Source organism: Rattus norvegicus, chromosome 13 (genome assembly GCF_021556685.1).
Source record: "Rattus norvegicus strain SHRSP/BbbUtx chromosome 13, alternate assembly SHRSP_T2T, whole genome shotgun sequence".
NCBI classification, from domain to species: domain Eukaryota; kingdom Metazoa; phylum Chordata; class Mammalia; order Rodentia; family Muridae; genus Rattus; species Rattus norvegicus.
In genome coordinates this window covers 108865956-108886695 of record NC_141546.1, presented here as the reverse complement: position 1 = coordinate 108886695, position 20740 = coordinate 108865956, and the positions used below count along the sequence as shown (strand labels likewise).

The following is a 20740-nucleotide window of genomic DNA, read 5'->3' as shown; positions in this document are numbered from 1 at the left end:
GCTCAAAGAATAGACAGCATTCATTACAGTCTCTCAGAGCATGGGGTCTGTTTGTTGGGTATGCTTCCTCGGAGTGTTTGGTTTCAACTAGCAATCACCTTTCCACTCTTGAATACAGTCTTAGTAGTCTAGCAGATTTAGCCTCTTTTTGGGGACCTTCTATTGCTGCTTTATTGAACTTTATATTATCATTTATTTATAACATGCAGAATCTCTGATAAGGTGAGCAAGGTAGGCCAGGACAAGAGATGGTTAAGCCACTGGACAGATCATCTAGGGTGCAAGGAGACTGCATTTTTGGGAATGTTGTTATGCCACAGAGAATGTTCTTACCTCTGAAACATTGATCCTGCCTTCCTGGAAGGAACAGGTGGTGGGATCATGTGTACAGAGGTTCCGGTACTTGCACCAATGGCAGCGGAAGGCGCTGTTAACACAGGACAGGCACCTGCAAGGAGGAGACAACAAGAGGGCCAGCCATACAGGCCTGTTATGAAGGAAGGCTGTTGTCCTTACATTCTCATCTCATTCTTGGGAAGGTGAACTAGTGGACAATCTAGGACTGAGAACGTGGGTTCTGCATCTGAGATGTTCATGGAGCCAGAAACACAGCAATAAATTGGGACAGCAGTGGGAGTAATTTAACCTACCAAACAGTGGTGTCCTAGTTTATATTTTCAGGAATTTTGCAAGCTAGAATTTTACTCTAATGGACTGAAATTGACTATGGTCAGAGCATTTAAACCACAGAAATTGGTAAATACTATGAATTAGATTTCTAAAATTCTAATTGCCGGTAGTTAATGCCAGTATACTACGGGTTATCAGTCAGAGTAGCTAGCTGAAAGAGCAGAGAGGCAGAGGTCAGGCAGATCTGGTTCTATCTGGATTCTGCTGCCAGCTCTGATGTCATCTTGAGTAAGTCACTCACTCTCTGCATTAACATTTCTTCATCTGTCTGTTACAAAACATTCCTGTGTAGTTCTCAGGGCTGTTTGGTGTTGTGACATAATGTATGGGAAATGTTTTTTTTCTAAAGAATAATGTTAAATGTAATCATTATTTTTAAGAAGTTAAATCATCTATTATTTCAACAACTTGAATAACATTTGACTATTCGCAATTTGGTACAGGCATACATGTTCTTTCCAGAGAGAGTGAGCACTTCTTTCTTTCTGGGCTTATCTGGAGGCTGTGTGTGTGTGTGTGTGTGTGTGTGTGTGTGTGTGTGTGTGTGTGTGTACAGAGCACCGTGATAGAAATGTACTGAGAGCTCTGGTCTTCCTCCTCCTCAGTTTCTGTAAGATAGCCTTTCAGAACTATACTTAAACTGTTATGAACAGAAATAAGTGAAATCTGGCGCCACCTGGTGGGGTCCTTATTAAGTCTGGATGGTAGGGGCTTCCATTCAAGGGTCTAGGCTAGTAAGACATAGTATGAGATAATTGGGTCCACACACACCCTAGAAAGAATTCTTTCTAGCCAGCACAACCAAGGTCAGTCATGTCTAAAATTGTTTCTGAGTTTGAGTCAATGCTATTTCATGTATCCATTACTAATAGATTTTTGATAATATATATGATTCAACAAGTAAAATACCAATATAGCCTAGTGTAAAAGAAACGGTATTTGTCAGACTCTAACCTGAGTTTTCTACTGTCTGATTCTGTCACTATCATTGGGTCACTTACTGTCTAAGGATTCCAGCTTACCATCTTAAAAACGGGGTGGGGGTAAACTTGATACTGTGACTTTTAATAGAATGCCAGGAGTAGAGAAGGGTAAGATAATGTTGAGAAATAAAATAAAATCCTGGCTGTCAAGGAGACTTGTTTTTCTCTGCTAAAACTTGCTGCTTGTGACAGCATCTTTCTTGACATAGAAATACATCACCAAATGTGGTGACTTCACACTGGATTGCTATCTCACAAACAATAGATTCTGTTATAGCTGTCTCAGATTATGAAGGTTGACAGGTCCTCCCTCCAAAAAGTGTGTAATTCTCAAGCTGGTTTATTGGGGGTTGAAATGTAGTGGGTTAGTGGTCACTTTTATCTAGTTCTGTTTCAGTCTCCTTGCCTTGCCTTGGCTGCCTCTACATATTTTCTACTTCCTGTTCCTCTTGTGTCCTGCTCATAACGTATATTAAAGAGGAATATGTTGCACACTGAAGTTAAATCTCTTTTGCCTCCTCCAGCCCAGGCCCTCTCATTGGAAGAATGCTGCTTCTTATGCCGATCCTCCTTTGTGTGCATAGCAGACTCTTTCACACCCACTGCACCTGCCTTCAAAGCCACTGCCAATTGGCTAGGTCAGGACCTTCCTCTTACCATCCTAGCTTTAGGATTGGGGACAGAGTGTACTAGGGTGGGGCCAAAGAAATGAAATTATGGGCTGTGGTGACTGCCATTCAAATGAACATGTGCTAGCCCTGCTAGAGAGACTTCGATGTGACTACTGAACAAGTCTTTCCCTAGAGGGACGAAGTGGAACCTCATACCCACATCCAGACCCAGGCAAGGCTCTTTTTGAGGCTTACAGTTGGTGGGCACTGCAGTTATAGAACTTGAATTCGGTGCTGACAAAGATCTTTCCTGTCTCTTTGGATCTCAGCTGCAGCTCCAGGCCAAACCAGTCTGCAAGAGAAGACAGAGTGAGAGAACCTGGGGCCTAGTGAACACACTGTGGGGAAAGTCATGTCATGGAGCCACCTAGGAGTACAATGGTAGAGAAAGCCTGCCTGAACCTGTTTTGCCCCCCGCCCCCCCGGGAATCTTAGTCTGTCACTCAATAACAGATTCCATGAATCCCTTGACTTGGTTAGTCATGATCAATTACTGAAAGGATTTCAGAATATTAACTCAAGAATTGTTCAAACCAAGTTCTGTGGAGAGAGCCCTAAGCAATCTATTGCCCAAATCCCACCTGTTTCTAGAAAGGGGAGGAAGTGGGCACAATGTACATTATATATTCTCAGTCCAGAAGACTGAGTCCTTTAATCTCACTTTGGACATAGCAGTGTGCTTTCAAAATCAAACAAGTTGCATAAGCCGATATTAGCATCTAGTATGTGAATACTGGTCAGGTAGCTTCATGCCTATATTGTGACTCCTAAGCTCACCATGGCACCCATGGCTCTTTTGACACAGTCCTTACCTTGATCCAGAGGAATGACAGGGACATCCTTGGGTCCAGGTGAGATGCATATGACTTGACTCCCAGACACCTGCCCCTCCACCTCAGTCAGGTTCCCAAAGGCACAGGCGATACCCTCAGAGAGGTTGGGAGCATCATTCACAACCAGGCTGAGCTGTGGGAGAAACAAGAGCTCAGGAGAACCAGGAACCAGGTAAGGTTCCCTGTCAGGACCTATTGCTCTGGGACCTCCTTGATCTCATCTACAATAGAAGGACACTGGTCTAGTGATCTTTATCTCTGACACTGAACAATTAGAATAACAAGTGTTTGTGTGTTGTGTGGGGTCAATAGTCTTCATAAAGATTACTTCTTCAATCTTGTTCAACATAGGAAAGCAGTTGGGTGTTCAAGGAAGTAAGGGGATTTGTACTGACATTTATTTCAGACCCTGCTCTATGAACTTGGAAATTAGTTGCAATGCACAGAGGAACCTGCATTGAGTCATGAACTTAGGACTTTACCACAGGCATTAGCTTGAGCTCCTGGGAGTGTAAACTTCACCAAGGTGGAGGCTGGCCAGGTATGGAGCTATACTGATAAAAGAAAGTAGATCCTTGCCCTGGTTACCACTCATCCATTTATTTGAAAACTGTGTGCCCCAGAGCTTCTCTTCTCTCTTCTCTCTGGGCCTTCTACTTTCCAGCAGTGCCCTGGGGTGGGCAGGGAGCTCTCAAGATGCTCAGAGAATCAGAGAAAGTTTACTGATGGCTAAGTAATATCTATTATCCAAGGACTCCAGTCTAGAACAGCAGTCTCCAGCATCTCTAAGTTTGCAGAGCTTCATTGTAGTGGTAAAAAAGTAGACTCTCAGAATTTGGAAAGTGTTGTTTTGAACTCTAGCCACTTTTCAATTAGTTTGTCCTCCGCTTTCACAATAGGCACAGCCTCCCTGATTGTTTCATTAGCATCACTGTAGCCAAAACCTCTTGGTGGAGTATGAAGGAACTGAAAGTATAGAAGGTTCATTAGCTAATTAACATTCATGTAGCTCATAAAACCTTCACAATGAAATTGTAGTTATGGCCTAAGGACATGGAATATTTTGGGTTGTACCTTGACAGGTGGCTATTTTATTATGTTTAATATCCTTTTAAAGCATACACTTTGAATGAGTCTCAGTCTTCTTTTAATCTCTCTTCTGCCTCCACCAAATACAGTGGCAAGCTAAGGCTTTCTTGAATAATTAACAAACAGAAGACTGAAATCAAACCATGTCCTAAGAATGTTCTGTTAAGTATTGTATGACATCATAGATTTTCTTTTAGCTCAATGCAAAATTCAGATTTACAAAACAAATCTGTGGATAATAAATTTGAAGAATGTGGTGACTATACCCTGTACAACAGGAGTTACCAAAGGGGTGTGTGTGTGTGTGTGTGTGTGTGTGTGTGTGTGTGTGTGTGATATTAGCACTGAAATCCTGATCAGTACATGCCAGTATTAAAGAAGTGTACTCTGCTCCAGTCCTCCCTACTGTGTACTCACCAGCCGGCTGTGATCTGACACAGAGATGCTGTTGGGGTGCACCTCAAGGCTCATACACTGGCTGATACTGGCAGCGAATCGATTTGCTTCCCAGGCCCGTTGGCATTTGTCTCTTCTAGAGCACCTACATGAACACAGATTCATAAGAGGTCATGGCTCCACCATTCCTTGGTAAAAGTGTGTTGCTGCCCCAGCCCTAAATCCTGTTGCCTTGTGATGACTTTCACTGCATTCTCAGGGGTCCACTGTCACATGAAGCTAAAGTTATTTCACAGAAAGCAGTATTAATTCCAAACCAAGATGCTGGTTAGATATAAAGAACACCATACTAGTACTGTGGGATGCTCAAGTAAGAAATTTGGGGTACTTGAGAAGGAGGACTATGAATGTGAACCCTACAGCTCTCTAATATCAGGCCTGTTACCTGCTAGCTGGGTTCCAGTGGTCAAGTTACTTAATCTTTCTCTTCTCTGTATTCTCATCCTTAAATTAGCAAGGATGATGATAATACCTACCTTGTAAGGCTACTCTAAGAGTAAAGTGCGGTGGTACTCAAAATGGGCATTTAGGGGAAGTATCCCCATGCTAGCCCCTGTGATACTGAAATTAACAATAATGATTAATAACATTATCATCCTCCCCCCTCCAAAGATGCTAACAAGCAAAGGTCTTTGTTGTGAGACAGGATGCATATGATCTTTGGGTGGATTAATAGTTCTTTAAAGGAAGAGACTATGTTTTATTCAATGAGATAGTCTACCTGTCATAAGTTATATTTTAAATAAATGTTTGTGTCATGAAATAATGCCTTAAGTTAAAGAGACAGATGAAGCAGGTGTCCAGGGTTGCCTGTGTCAGAAAGTCCACATGGCCATTTCTCCTAAAATCATCTCTGGCTTCAAGCTCCTCATTCCATGGTGGCAGGTAAGTGAGGTGTTACCTGAACTCAGAAGCTTGGGGCTGTTACTTGCTGTGTCTTATGGGACAGGCTCAGGACCAGTCTAGCTCCAAACCAAATAGCCACAGGGCACAGTACTACTGTAGTCCACAGTCAAGCAGTATTTCCTACACTGACTACCCAAGCTCCTCCTCTCTTCCCTTCCAAGTACATAATGGATTCTAATATGAGTGCTGTCAAAGGAAGAATTATGGAGGTTTAAGTGAATCCTTATGATGGCTTTAAAGTGAGCTCTTGACTAGAGTCTTTATCTCATTGACTAACTGAAATGGCTCTTTTTGAAAAAAATCATACTATTTATGGCAGCAACCCTAACAGAGATAAATAATCTTGGAGACAATAACACACTTGTAGGGGCAAATCATACAGAAGCGACAGGAGGGTTTCAAATCCCCTGGCACCCAGAGGTTCTGTTATCAGCCCTCTGCCTCAATCCTCTACTGCTTTAGAAGAGGCTGGCTTTCTAGCCTGAGGCTGAAGTTGCTGGGTCCTCACTGTCCTACTAGTTGGGCAGTATTGGGGGTAGGTGGGAGAACAGTATAAGGGGGTCTGCTGAAGATATGAATGCCAGGTAATGAAAAACCTGCATATAAAAGGTTCAGCTCCTGTCCCCAGGCAAGTTTGCTAGGTAGAATGGCTGGAAGGTGTGTACCCAGGGAGGTGGGGAAGATTCCCTGAAGACAAGTGAGGAGTTCAGTGGGCAGAGGAAATCTGGGCTGTCTTGATAGAGTTCTGTCCTTCTAGAAGGATGACCTGGACCAGGAGAACAACAAGGTATTCTAGGGTACTTAAGAGATGGGGTCATTACTGATGCAGTGATAGGTGCTGACACAAGCTGGAGAAAATAAACTAACTCCAAACTAATTCTACTGAATTCTTTCTGCACATGCAGAGTGTAACAGGCACTGAAGCCTGGAGATAAAGGCAGGGTGGGAGGATAGAGCAGGAGTGTGTAGATGGGACGGGAGAGTGACTACTGCAGAGTGTGAGGGCTTAAAGCCCGGGACTTTCCCATGTAGCTGTGAGTGAACTGTCAAATTCTCAGAAAAAGAGCCTGCAGATTCTTGAGTCAGGGGCACTGAAAGTTTGACAATTTTACCTCCTTTTCCATTCTTGGAGCAGAGTTGCTGGCTCTGGCATCTTGACCCCTGACTTACTTACATGGAAACTTACTCTTCAGGTTTTGTTGAGATCACTTTTGTAAAACTTTTTGAGAAGTCTCTTACCTCCAAAACCCAAGCAGGGACTCAATCCTTTGTTAGTGGGCTTAAATCCAGTCCAGATTTTGCATCTGTGAAGCCTCCCTCCCTCCCTCCAGAGCCCTTCCAACACCTGCTGCAGAGGCTGAAAGCCAAGAGCTATTGTGCAGGACCCTGAACTCTGGCCCTCTGCCTCCGCCTCCACCCCAAACCCAGCACATTTCATAGAAACGCTTTGCTAGCTGGCGTGGTGCCATGGAGTTTCCAACACTATTGGGCAACAGAATCCCTAGCCAGGCTCCTGTTTTAGGGCTTTCACCCTTTTTCTCTTCCTCTGGGGCTCCTCAAATTAGGAAGTTTAAGTGTGATTTTGCATTTCTATTGAGCTGTTGTTCAATGGTGGGGCTGTATTTGAATAGGGATATGTGGCTAGTTGGATGCAATGCAGACTTCTTGGAATCATGAAATAATGAGGCCAGAAGGGTCCTCCCAAGGGTACAGAGACCTTAATAATTATTTTGATTTGTGTTGCCTCTTCTTTATTTCCAAAGCACTTATTATTTCATTTAGGTTTCACAATTCACCTGTGAAATAGGCAAAGGAGAAGTGGAGACCCAGAATTGTCAGGGGACCCACCTAGGTTCACACAGCAGCAAACTGGAGTGTAAATACCAAGTTCTGGCATCTTACCATCTGGTCTGTAAGCCTTAGCTCGGCTTCTTGTCCAGACAATGCAAGAGGCTTTTGGAAATTTTAGGATTCTACAGCTGCCCTGTGACTTTTACAATCACATGAGGACATAGTCATATGGTTTTAAAGTGGCTGAGAAGGTGAGCAAAGGATTGAATGCAGGAAACAAACCCTGTGGCCTCTCCCTCTCCTCTCCCACATTGCATCTCATTTATAATCTGTACTGTTCAAAAGAGGAAAATTCCTTTACTGTCTAGTCCACCACACCAGGAAGCCCCCAGTCTTCTGCATGCTAGGACTAGCCCTGAATACCACAAACTTACATGTTGTGCAGGGCACACCAGCCACAATGAGGATCCCCTGAGCTTAGACACTCTCCACAAGTTGTATATTGTTCACATGATTCCACAGGGACCCTGGTGACCTGGCAGAGAGAGGAAAAGGAACATGGGGAGGTCATGTTGTGATAACTTGAAGATGTGTTTCAAAACTCTCCATTATTTCCCCAAAGGTATTTCCATCTCACTGTGGGCAGGTCTGAAGCGGCTAACCCTAAACAGAAAGTATCTGAATGGTAGCTCCAGACTCTTTGATTTTACGGAGGGTAGAAAGAGAATCCTCCAGCCTGTTGCTTCTTTCCATCGTCAGTGTCTTTTCGAGAGCCTGGCAAGTGTTGAAAATGGTTAATTCTGCTGAAAGGCTATTGAGTGGCACAAACTCATCTCTGAAGAGCTTTCAGCTGGGCTTGGGCTCAGACATCCTTCCTGCACAGCACACATGGAGTTGGGGGGGAGAAACTTTTCCCATCAAATAATATTCATAGCCAACCAAGTGTACCACCTGGATCCAATTATCCCATTCTCTGATGTCTGCATTCAGCTTCTCTAGTAAATCTCCCATTCTTTGGAAAGTCTGGCAAAATGGGAATCTCCACAGAGAAGAGCTGCCTGTTTGATTCTGCTTTGCCTGGTTGGGGGGGGGGGGGTTGCAGATCAAGCTCTCCCCCTCCCACAAATCCCCAAAGACAGGCTTTTGAAACTCCTCCTAGTTTTCTGGAGGAGCCTGGCAAGTGCCTGAGCAGGGTGTATGTAGACACCACTCTCCTGGCACCTGGCCAGAATTAGTGACAACAAAGGCCATGCAAAGGACTAGAGGACTGGAGTTTTCTATTTGATATATCTTAGGTGTCTGTTGCTGGCTGGGTAAGAGGGCTCTGAGTTGCAAAAAATGCATGGTGGGTTGGAAATACAAAGCTAGGCCAGAGAGGACTGTCACCTACTAGAAGTGTGAGCCCAGGTGAAAACATGACCTATGGCCCAGTGACAACATTCTGCCTCTGGCAGGGGAATAAAAATATGAGGGGAACACGTTCACAAAATCCTTTTCACAGGATTAGCATGGATCCTAACATGGTAAACTCAGGGAAAGCTTATTGAATGTCAGCTCTGTGGCAGCCTTGATGTTCAGCTATAGAGAACCTATTCAAATGGCATGGATTCAGCCAGCACAAAGTCCAGCAGTTCACAGGAGTCAGCAATCCCCAACTGAGATTTGTTCTGGATGTTGCTTCAGTATTGGAGCTTAGGATTGGTGTGAGCTCTAAGTGCCGTGTGAGCTCAGAAGAAGGATATTCAGTCTAATTGTCAAGAAGATGGAGACAGGTTAAGGGCAAGTCTTCAAGGATGAGAATGTAACTAGCTGAGCATGCTGGGACACGTCTGGAATGCTAGCACTTGAGTTTTGAGTGGGAGCTGAGATAGGAGTATTGTATATATATGTCTGTGCTACATAGTGAATTCCAGGCCAGTCTGGGCTACAAAGTAAAAACTCAGTCTTATAAAGAATATAGGAATAGAAGGAGAAGGAGGAAGACTAGAAGGGAGAAGAAGATGATGAAGAGAAGAGTCACCAGATGGAGAGACTCAAAAGGCTTTCCAAGCTGAAGGATTATCATGAGCAAAAGTCACAGATAAGTTCATTCTAACTTGAACTTGTAGGCTGAGAGAGGCAGTATGTCATTCTAGGCTACCCACTCTTAGTACACCATAGCACTTAATGTAACTGAGTGCCAGAAATGCTAAGCCTTAAAAGTCAAACTTCTTTGATAAGGAAATAAGATGTAGGGAAAGTAAGCATAAAATCTGGGAATTTGGTTTAAAAAGTAGACACCTCAAGGGTAGGCTGGGGGATCATTGGTTTAAAAGCCTCAAGCATAATATATCTGAGGATTTGAGCTGAATTTAGATCAGTGTGATATGACCTATTAGGGTGATGTAATAGGGAAAGAGGCTAACAATATCATGAACCACCAAAACAGACTTACAGTATCAGAAGAGAAAGCCTGACATAAGAAATTCAGGACAGCCTGATCTGCAGCAGTCACTTTGTCTAGAATATACTCATCATGGGAATGAATGGCAGGCAGGGTGATTGATATTCCTCTGGAGGCTGTGAAAGGGAATTCAGCCCTGAAGGGAGACTATGGTCCCTTACAACTCAGTTATCCAAAAATTTTATCTGTGTTTACTCAGACCCCCTTGAGACTATTTCTTTAAAACATTTTAATCTTTGTGTGTTTGTGTATGTGTATATGGTATATATGTGCATATGTTATATATTTATATGCATATATATGTATATGGAAATATGTGCATATGTTGTATATTTATATATGTATATGTATGTGTATATGGTATATATGTGGATGTGTGTGTGTGTGTGTGTGTGTGTGTGTGTGTGTGTGTGTGTAAATGCAGGCATGCATTTGCCACAGTGAGCATGTGGTCAGAAGACAATTTCAGGTGTCAGTCTTTGCCTCTTACCTTGTTTGCAACTGCTCTTCCTATTCACTAAGATATACAACAAGCTAGCTGGCCTGTGGGTTTCCAGGGATTCTCCTAGGACCCCATCCCCTCCCCCTGAATCCTGGTGTAGTAGCACTGGGATTCTATACCATGCTACCAAGCCCAGCTTTATGTGGATTCTAGGGATCTGGTCTCAGATCCTCATGCTTGTGCAGTAAATGCTTTTTCTACTTAGCTTTCCAGCTCAAGACTTGCACATCTGACAGTTGAAAGAAAACATCCAGTTATCACTACCAAAGAAAAATCCTTGAAACCTCCTCACAGTTGGCAACACCTATAAGAAGCACCTTTCTGACAGATGCCTCCTGGAGAAACAGGTGCCAAGCCCAGGCCTCATGATTCTAAATATCTCAGAATATCTGGGACTCCAATGACCAGTAGGCTTCTGTTGGCCTCCTCTGGTCTACTCTGCAAGGCCTAAAAGCAGCAGTCCAGTGCCCATTCCCTTTCTTGGGTTTCAGGCTCCTTGTGAGTGATGTCTGCATCTGGCTGGAAATTAAAACAACTGTCTGCATTGCATTCGGCCCGTCTGTCAAAACACAGCCCGGCTCTCAGCAGCTGGGAACGGCAGCCTTGAATGAAAGCAGTGTCTCAAGCAACAAAGCCCACTTTCAAGCCAAGTGCCATGGAGATAGTGAAACCCTGTTCTTCTCCAAACATGAAACCAACAGCACAACTATTTTTCCTGTTTCCTGGGCCCTCCTGGTGTGACTTTTTTTTTTAAAGGCAGAGTAGAGTGAAACAGGAAACTTAGAAGAGGGAAGACTTGAGAACTTGCATTATTCTTTATGATCTACTAGCTAGGCAACAAATCAGAGTGACAGCTGCCACAGACTGGGAGGAGACCCTTACAGGAGGAAGTTCACATGGACCTGCCCTGTATATACTGTCACATAACTTTAGCTTCGTCCATCAGCTAGTGCTTTTGGTCTGGTGCTCCATATAGGCTAGGAGAATAAACACAAACAAAAAAAAACAGCAAACAAACAGCATTAAAACACAGCTATCACTTCGAACTGTCCATAAGCTATCACAAGACCAAAGTGCTATATTCTAGGGGTAACATGAAAAAAGGCAGAGGGGATTCTGAAAGAAGAAAGACATTGGTGTCTTCACTATTTAATATGATCATCACTAGACTTGTGTGTCTGTTGAATATTTGAGAGTTCTAGTCCAAATTGAGGTGTGCTATAAATAGCCAAATGTAAACTGATCCCGAAGACTTAGTAAAGAAAAAAAAAGTGTCACACTAGTAATTTGATATTGACATCTCCAAAAGTTAATGTTTTGCCTATATTAGGTTAAATGAGATCTTTTACTGTTTGAAATGTAGCTACCAGGAAAGTGGCAACCAAGCCTGCAGCTTCTGTCTGTGGCCAACATTCGGTTTGTCTGCCTGTGCTGCTAGGAGGATTTTATGTGAGTCTGGCCTGGCCTGGGCCCTTCAGGATGAATATCTTTAATATATTTCAGCAGGATAGACCCGCATCCCAGGAACGCAGTCTCTAAGGAGCCTGTATGAGGACAAGGTGGCAAGGTGTAAGTTAGAAATGTATGCTTGGGCTTCCTTGGGAAGGCTGAGGAAAGCCAAAGGAGATAGAGTGTAGAAAGTCTCTGAACTCCTTAGCCTGTTATTCACAGGTCAAAAGAATATCTTTTATAAGTAGGAACTACCAAGGAGCCGCGGCTCTCAGTGCTCAGTCCTTGAATTACAACCACATTTATCACTATAAGGTTAGATAACAAAGTCTAGGTCTGCTCAGTCAGACTGCCTTCTCTCCAGTTGGTTTGTAGGTGTGCTGCCACTTAGAAGCCTCTGGCCCAGCTGATGCTTCTTAGGACATCTTTAAATGGCAGGTCTTGGGATCAGGAAAGACCAGAACCAGACTGCTCCTAGGCTATGGGAGGAAATAATGTTTTAAGAGCCTGGATGTAAACGAACTCTGAGGATTTCTTCAAACCCAAGGAGAAATGGGCTTCCTCCATTAGATTTTAAATTTTATTTTAGTTTAGTTTTTGAGACAAGGTCTTTCTAGGTAGCATAGGCAGGCTCTGAAATCTCCTTCTTCCTGCCTTTGTGTGCCACCATACCTTGCTTAAGAAATTAGGTTCTTTTAAGTCCTACTCCCCGGAATCTTCAAATAACCAGTTCAAACCTGGGAAGTCTGGGGCAGACCTGTGTGGAGCCCAGGAGGTAGTCTTGCACTTGCTGGGACCAGATAGCACCAGGCCTCAAGCCCCAGGAGAATGGGTATTTTTTTTCCCCAAAGTGGCCATCATATGTTGGGGGCAGGGCTTTTCTGGGGCTGATTCAGAGTTTAATGGGACATTCCTTGATTGTTTAATCAGTGTTTGGTTATTATTTCCTCTTAACTAAGCTAAAGCCCCTCCAGTGAGTGCTGGGATCTCAGATTCCTGTATTGGCTTAGGAGATGAGTTGCATGGGAGGGCTCGGACATAAGGGCATCATCTCCTGCCCCTGCATGCCTGCTGCTTCCTGGCACCCGAGAGCTACCATCTCTGACTCGGTTCCACCCTCACACTCTACATTCTTTCCTGTTTGAGCTGATGTCTTATAATTACACTTCTAATGAATATAACTGTCCTATTAAGTCATTTACTTAAGAAATAGTCCTAATTAAAGATGACTCATGCTATGTTCTTAGCTCCTGTGGCTCAGGGGGCCCTGCATCCTTGGTGCCTTCTGGGACCTTAATAGTTGGGCTCAGTGGGGTATACATGTGGGGGTCTCTTCCCCCAACTCTCTCCACTCAGTACACTGGGTAGCTCATTAGGGATATCCTAAGATTATGATGGCTGTGGGGACAAGTCTCTGGGGGAAGCTACTAGAACCTTTCTTGTTCCTAAAGTTCTTGAAGGCCATTCCTGAGACAGGATGATTCTGTGACCCTGATAGAACAGCCACCCTCACACTGAGCAGAGGCCTTGTACAGTTTCTGTCCACAGAGAAATGAATACATTTCTAAATACAAGAATTCCCAGAAGTAATAGAGCACGACCTCAAAGCTGACTGTCCAAAAGGACAGAACACTAGTGTTCATCTGCTACCCTGTATGAAAACCTGGAAGGAGCAAAATGGTTTTGATACCTGGACCTTCCTGAGAAAAACCTGATTTGAAAGTTAGAAGCCGCCTATGATCATGCCTGAAGTCTCTGAGGTGTTCAGTGAACTTTTTGGTCATACTAATTTGTGAGACAAAGGGGTTCATTCTCTGCCCTGTTAGAACCCATAATTCAGTGGGAATCAAGACTCATTCCAGTGGAGTAAAAGCTATAATGGTGGTAAAACCAAGGTATAGCAGTGGCTCAGCAGCCAGAGCAATAGCTAGCCACTTGCTGTAGGGGTAGCAGCTGGAGTACAGTATTTAGAGTCTCACAGGATTCCATTGGGGCCATGTAAATGAGAGACAGGGTAGGAGGGAAAGGATAAGGGAAAGCTGTTCCCCAGACACTGAGCATCTAATCCTCTGCTTCTCTGGAATTTGCTTGCCCCCTGCCAGATGGGACACCTGTCCCAACATGTGTGCCCTGCTCCTTACACAAAGAAAGGAACACAGGCCTTCTCTGTGGCTGAGAGCCAGGTGACAGGGTGGGAGGTGTCATAGACAGCCTGGCTGGAGCATGCAGTTGCCCTAGTCAACAATGATCTGATCCCAGGGCCAGGGGCAAAGCACACAGCAGCTGAAACTGATGGAAATGACTCCCTGGCCTCTTTGCTCCCTTTGTGCCTTACTTTGTAGCAGTCCTTCCCTACAGATTGTCTTGCCCCAAGTTTGTAGGACTTCAGATGAGCCCATTTTTAGCATCCCAATGCTGATTTTGAGAAATAATCTGACAGTCTTTGGCAGACAGGGTGATGACATGCCACAGAATTGTTTCCTGGGTGCTGTGTAGACAAAGGCCTACTGCAAAGGGGGTTAAATTCATAGAATGATATCATTTGATCTGCACAACTCCCAAGAGAGCAGGCCACTGGTTTTGTTATATATTATGATCCATGCTGGATCCAACAGAAAATTAAGGCTCCAAAGAGTTGTCTTCATTGACTGCCATACTGAGTGGTTTTTTCCCTGAGACAAGATGAATAGGCTCCTGCTGTGGGATAGGAAAGGTCAATTTCAGGAGAAAGATGATAGGCCAGATCTGAAGCAGGATCAGGGTAGGTCCAGGAGGTTGGAGACCACCTGTACCTGCAGCATGTGGCACCTAACGGTGCTAGCTGATGGGATAGGTGATGGGTCTTGTTGTCTGTGGACCCCTTCCCCCATCAAGTCTTATCACTGTGGCAATTTGTTGTAAACACTGTTGAAGAACCCAGTAAAGATTCTGCCTAGCACTAAGGGTCTGTCCTGCTTTTACACCAATGGTGGTCAAGGTCCTCACAGAGAGCGAAAGACTGCTAGTGGTCAGGAAAGTCCACCAATAGCTCTGATTCTCTCAGGTATGCATGAGATAGCCACTCTAAGTCACACCTCTAGACCTACCTAGTACTACAGCCCCCTTGGCCTGTCATGTTTCTCTTTTCCTGCATAGGGACAAATTTGATTGAGTACTGGATATCCAAAGCCACCCAGGGACAGGGTAAAGGTGTCTGACAGACTGCTGGATGACATCACCTTGCTCTGAGGAGTCAACACAGGATGTGGAATAAAATAAAGCAACAAGAACGATATTCCAATAGCTTCCACTGACCCCCTAGGCATTTGACATGCACACTCTCATTTATCCCCTATGCTTACCTTACACAGATATGCTTTTAGTCTTGCTTTCCCATTAGAATGCAGAACCTCAGATTAAGTAACCTGTCAGGGTCACATGACTTGCAGGTGGAAGAAACAAAGTCCAGGTCTGTCTGCCTCCCATATAAAGGCAGACGGCAAGAGCAAGAATTAAATGAAAGCTTTTTCCAGACTGCTCCTTGCTGCGTGCCTCTCTGCTCCTTTGCTTTCCTACATCTCAACAGTGTTTCAGTTTGTGAATTTGAAGATAGCACAAAATGCAATAAGAAAGTAAAGAGGAGGACAAATCATGGAGGAAGACAGTTGGTGGCTGAGGTGTTTTCTAAGCTGATGATGGCCAGAACCACAATGTAAGAGTCATGAACAGGTCTTATCTGTCTCATCCATGTGAGTCTCCTGAAGAAGAGGAATGATTTTATTCCTATCTGACCCATGGTTCCCAGTATGATTCTAGGCCTTTTTTGTGATAACTATATCAAAGTAGGGTAATACTACCAGACCAGATGATCTTGAGACTTCCCCAGCAGGCAGAGCTCCTCTGAGTTCGTACTTCCAGCAGTCATCTTTTCTACTAATCAACATCCAGTAATGTAGTAATTGTTATTTATCTTCATGTCTAGATCTTTATCTTTATAAATCAATAATCACATCCAAATATCCTTAAAATGTCATAAAGCAAATACCATCAAGGACCTGCCTGTCTTTTAAGTTATGAAAGTCTTGAGCATTGCCATTAAGAAAAAAGAGGTATAAACTCCAGAAACCCAGAAGTAGTTCTTAAGCCTGTGGCCACAGCTATAGAAATACACAGCTTCCTGACCTGGAGCTGACCTGAGGTCATGTCCTAAGACTCCTGACTATCTGTAGATCTGAGGGTAGAGCGAGTTCAAAGAGAAAATCTATTTTTAATGACTTGGGTGAGAGGGTAGTAGCTGAGTAATTCAGAGTAATTAAAGCTATCTATCACTGTAAGAGAAGTATGAAGTTGGGTGAGATTTTCAGACACATTTCCCCTTCTTTCATAAATTTCTGCAGAGTTCCTACAGAAGTCAAGGTGGAAAGAATAGGGTCCAAAGCCTCTGGCCACAAATAGTGCAATTCAACCTTCTAGTGAGCAGAGGCCCCGAGCCCTACTCTGGTATTGCAAGCAGGTAGGCCTTAGCCTCTCTAGAAACTCCCTCTAGAGCAACAGACATTGTAAATGCTGGTTAAGAAGTGTTAGAAGACAGTCCTCATTTCAAGTTTAGGTCCTGTTTTCATTACCTATAGCACACTGAGCTTAGACCTCTTTGAGCCTTTGTTTCCTTCCATATGATGGAAACTACAGTAGTATCAGTTCTACTTTGACACACATGTGACATCTCTTCACAAATGGGCTTGCACACAGTTGGGGCTCAGTCACTCAACTCATTCTCCAAGAGCAATCCTCTTAGAGGGGGCAGCAGGTGCATGGGGAGGTGTCAGGAGGGCCAAGCTTTGTAGTGTTGTCAGTGTCCTTGAGTATTCCTCCAGGCCTGACTGGACTGGGCCTGCTCAACTAATCTAAGGGTAGAAGACAATGCCTAGAGAACAGTACAGCCCTTCCAACCACTGATTCCTGACAGGATCCCATCATTATACAGGGTCTAGGATTCTGGGCTGAAAATGTGCAAATAAGTTTAGCCTCCTATGGGTGAAAGTAAAACGGATTAGATAGGGGCAAAAAAGACACCCCCAGTATCTTTCAACAGCACACTGTTTTTCCAGCAGGACTCCTGGGCTGGAAACACTAGGGAGGTAGAAGTGAGGCCTTTTCTAGTTTAGAATTCTGGAGGGATCTACAGAGAATCATCAGTAATGCTGATGCTGTGTTGTCTCCATGACAACAGTGGATTTATTCAGTTAGGGAAAACAGGTGGGATAGGAAGCAGGAGATGAGAAGGATTGAGAAAAAAGGAGCTAAGAAATAATTCAAATAGATCTCCTATCTTGGAGCTAGATGCCTGAGATTAGCAATGTCCTAGTTCCTTATAGAACATCCACTCATAACCAAGGAGGGGAAAGGTATATTGGGAGCGGCAGAGTAACAAGGCAGTGACATACCTTTACCTGGCTATTCCTATCTTTGCAATCCATACTGGATCCTTGTGTAGAACAGGCTCTAGTAAGGCTCCTGGCCATGGGGTCCAAGTCCAGCCTTATCACATTGAGTTCAGCTTTATCTGTGTTATACTATAGCTTAATAGGCCCTGGGCTCTGGCTTTGCCCTCTATTCATGGTTCTTGACTAATAGTGACTGGGAAAGTATGAAAAGTATGCCACAAAGCTAAGTTTGACCCTAAGTCCCCTTTACAGGAGAAAAATGCTCATGGTCTTTGGTATAGGAAGGTAAGATTAGGGGAGAGACATGTCAAGGGAAGATTCCAAGAGGAGGCTAGCCAGGGACCCAGAGTAAGAATGTCTTTGAAGGTGCCTAACAAAAGGGCAGACTTTGGTATCCAAGATGAAAACTGAGAATGGGAATCTTTTTAAAAAGGGGAAAATTTTTATCAATGCCCCTGAAATCAGCTACTTTTAACAAAAGTCAAAGGTCCTGGTCTGATTTCACAATGGTACAGAAGTAGAAACTCTTAATGGACACCATATTCAACTTTCCAATTTTGGTCTTAGCAACACTGGTGATATACAGAAAGTGTCTCATAGAGAGTGTTTGGTAGGGGAGCAAGATGAAGTTCCCAGTTGGATGTCAATGAGTGTAGACAACTGGTATTTCACAGTGGATTATGTTATTAGTGGTTTTAAATAAGTATATACGTATACATAAATATACACTAAATGTAAATATAAAGGCACACACCTTTTATCTCAGCACTCAGGATGTAGTGACGAAGCAGATAGTACTGAGTTCAAGGCCAGTCTGGTCTATAGAGCAAGTTCTAGGACAGTCAGAGACACACAGAAATCCTGTCTCAGACCCCTCCACTGCTAGAATCCTTATTCAAACTCAAAAACAGCACACCTATGTGTCCATGAGCTATTTAACACCTCATTTCAAGATGCTCCATGTGAGATTTGTTTTGCCCCAGTGTAAGTTTATGTGGGTGTCCTGAGCACATTTAAGGAAGATTTATTTAGGACCTTCTCTTCCTCCTATGCTTGTCTATCTCTTCCTTTTCTCCTTCCTTCCTCTCTTTCTCTTCCTTCCTTCCTTCATTTCTTTTGATGAGAGAACAGGATCTCTCTACATAGCCCAGACCAATCTTGAATCTGTGGATAATCTTTCTGCCTCAGTGCTGGAATTACAGGTAGAGCCATCATGCCCAGGACTGCATGCAGTTTTGATCTGATGCATCTATGAACTCACAAGTCCAGGATTATCTGTGTGCATGGGGCTCTGCTTCCTTTGTCTTCCTCTGAGGCATTCCCTATGGTCTCCTTTAGCTCTTCACATGCCGGAATTCTGTATATGCACACCTGCTGAGAAGTGGGTCACATCTATCCAACAGTTCAGATTTTATTTTAAGTTCCTCAAGTATATTCTCTCTGCTAAGGTCACCCATGTCTGGTGGAAATCTCGAATGTTCCTAGGATCCATGAGGTGACAATGTTTCAATAGCAGAAGCCCATGCTGTCATGGAAGGGACAGAACTGTCGCAAAAGAGTCTCGGTCAGCCTCATCATATGCTCAGCTGTGGGTGAGTGAGTCACTGAACCTTTCTGAGTTTCTGTTTCCTTGTCTGTAAATATTATTGGGTATTAAAATTAAAACATCCATCATAGTAAGTAGCAATGGTGGTAGAATATTTCCAGTTGCTCAGGATCCAGTTTTAAGATTTCACCCCTTACGCAGGGACCTCTGGCATGGACTAATAACTTAAAATGGTAGAAAGAATGAAAAAGAGGACATTATATGAGCTCTTAGAGGAAGCATTTGGGATTCCATGCCTGGGAATACTTCAGTAGGACTACTTGGAAAGTTTGAGTGGCATGTCTTGGGCTGTTGGGACAGAGGGGATAGGGGTCTGGTAGGTGGGGGTGGGGCCCAAGTAACAACAGGCGTTTGTAAAGTCATAATTCTCCTCAACATCATGGAAAGCTCCACACAGGCCACCACAGTAGGATAGGCTGATCTGACACTTACTAACTTGTCTAAGAAGGGTGCCTGAAGGTGATACTAAAGGAACCTTTAGAAAATCAGGGCAGAGGGAAGTGTTGTTAGCAGGAAAACTATCTCCATTGGTGGGACCAACAGTTATAGATGCTGTGGGTATCCCCAAGGTCATCAAGTTTCCAGCCATAAAAGAATCAGACGCTGGCCAGCTGGAGATCATGGAGCTATTTGTGACAGTCTCAGCTGTGATACCTCCCTGATCTCTCCCTGACTTTTTCTCTAGAAGGGTCAGGACCAGCAGCTCAGAAGTAGGAGTAAGGCATGAGAAAGAGTTGTGATAGGAAGGCAAGGAACATGCATCAGGCCCAGGCTCAAAGTGCTATGAATAGGGACAAATTTAAGCTTCCATCAATGGAGTTTAATCCTGGTCAGGAACTCCTATCTTAACCCTAAATAGACATTGTGTTTGAGATCAGACCTAGGGTTTACGGTATCTTATTATCCCAGGATGAGCTTCTGACTGTTTAGTCCTATTGGAGATTTGTATGACTCTTCCAGCATATGCCCTCTGAAGGGACAGTAGGAGTAAAATGAAGTTACATTTAGATGCATCTCCCAGCATTCTTGGTGGTAAGATAATAATGCTAAATGACTGCTACTAACTCATATCTCAAGATGTAGCACGGCATATAGCAGTGCACAGTATCAGACTTGTATCAGAGGTCAGATGGACATAGCTGCTACTTCTGAGTGTTGCTGGATAACTTCATAATCAGATGATTTTATGTTGAAGAAAGTTCTAGGTGTCAACTGTCATTTGGTTTTGAAACCCAGACCTTCTTAGACCTCAGAGTCTTCTGAGGAGTTAATGGCCTAGTCTTTATCCGCTAAAGTGACTCTGGATCTTTCAGAACTAATCCTGAGTGACCTCTTAGCTCTTGTGACTGCTGGCCTTTAGTAGGACACATATTCTTGTCAATATGAAAGCAAGGCTGAGGTAAGCTGGTGGAGGTCAGGAGTCTTTCTGGATGCTGCTGGTGTTCACTCAGCCAGGTAAGGCGTGTGATAACAGCTTCGAGTTTTACAAGTATCTCTCGGTGGTGGGGACTATTTAAAAATCTTTATATCCCTCACTGATTTTCTTACTTTTGTCAATGGCTGCTCAGCTGTAATTTATGTTTCCAAGCCTCTTGGGTTGACAAGGAGTAAAGGAAGCTTAGGAGAGATGGAAGGGAGACAAAAGAGCCCTATTCTTTTTTTTTTTAAACAAGCACTTAGGAAATTAATTAGAGAAAATAATCACCAAATCACCTGAGTACTTTACTGGTGTGTGCCGGGTCTAGTTGGGAAAAAAAGCAGAATTTTAAATAATTTTGGAGTCATAACTGATGTAATTAGGAGCTCAGTGAACACTTAGCATTGAGCTGTGCTTATTAAAATTACTGTTTTAATCAGAACATTGCCAGAGAATCATTAATAATACAATGGCTTGATTC

At 43.6% G+C, this 20740-nt stretch overlaps 2 protein-coding genes across 5 annotated transcripts in view; one reads left to right on the top strand and one right to left on the bottom strand.

Moving 5' to 3' along the window:
• The window catches only part of Plxna2 (plexin A2), a 196799-nt gene that overhangs the window by 62833 nt on the left and 113226 nt on the right, over positions 1–20740 (bottom strand). For both annotated transcript variants that reach the window (XR_015635158.1, NM_001105988.2), the window contains exons 5-9: positions 7854–7954; positions 4684–4807; positions 3157–3310; positions 2540–2636; positions 334–448 (exon numbers count right to left, since the gene is read on the bottom strand). Coding sequence is in view for 1 of the 2 variants with exons in the window: in NM_001105988.2 (NP_001099458.2) it covers positions 334–448; positions 2540–2636; positions 3157–3310; positions 4684–4807; positions 7854–7954 (591 nt within the window). In the remaining variant the exon portion in view is untranslated. The remainder of the gene's footprint in view (positions 1–333; positions 449–2539; positions 2637–3156; positions 3311–4683; positions 4808–7853; positions 7955–20740) is intronic.
• LOC134481549 (uncharacterized) overlaps positions 1–20740 on the top strand; it is an 87527-nt gene that overhangs the window by 19893 nt on the left and 46894 nt on the right. Inside the window, exons 1-2 of one of the 3 annotated variants that reach the window (XM_087581916.1) lie at positions 18368–18438; positions 18685–18828. In XM_087581916.1, coding sequence (XP_087438042.1) covers positions 18759–18828 — 70 coding nt within the window. In that variant the 5' untranslated portion in view covers positions 18368–18438; positions 18685–18758. Of the gene's footprint in view, positions 1–18367; positions 18439–18684; positions 18829–19262; positions 20298–20740 lie in introns of those variants that run through there. The other 2 variants (XR_015635827.1, XM_087581917.1) reach the window with 2 other exon arrangements.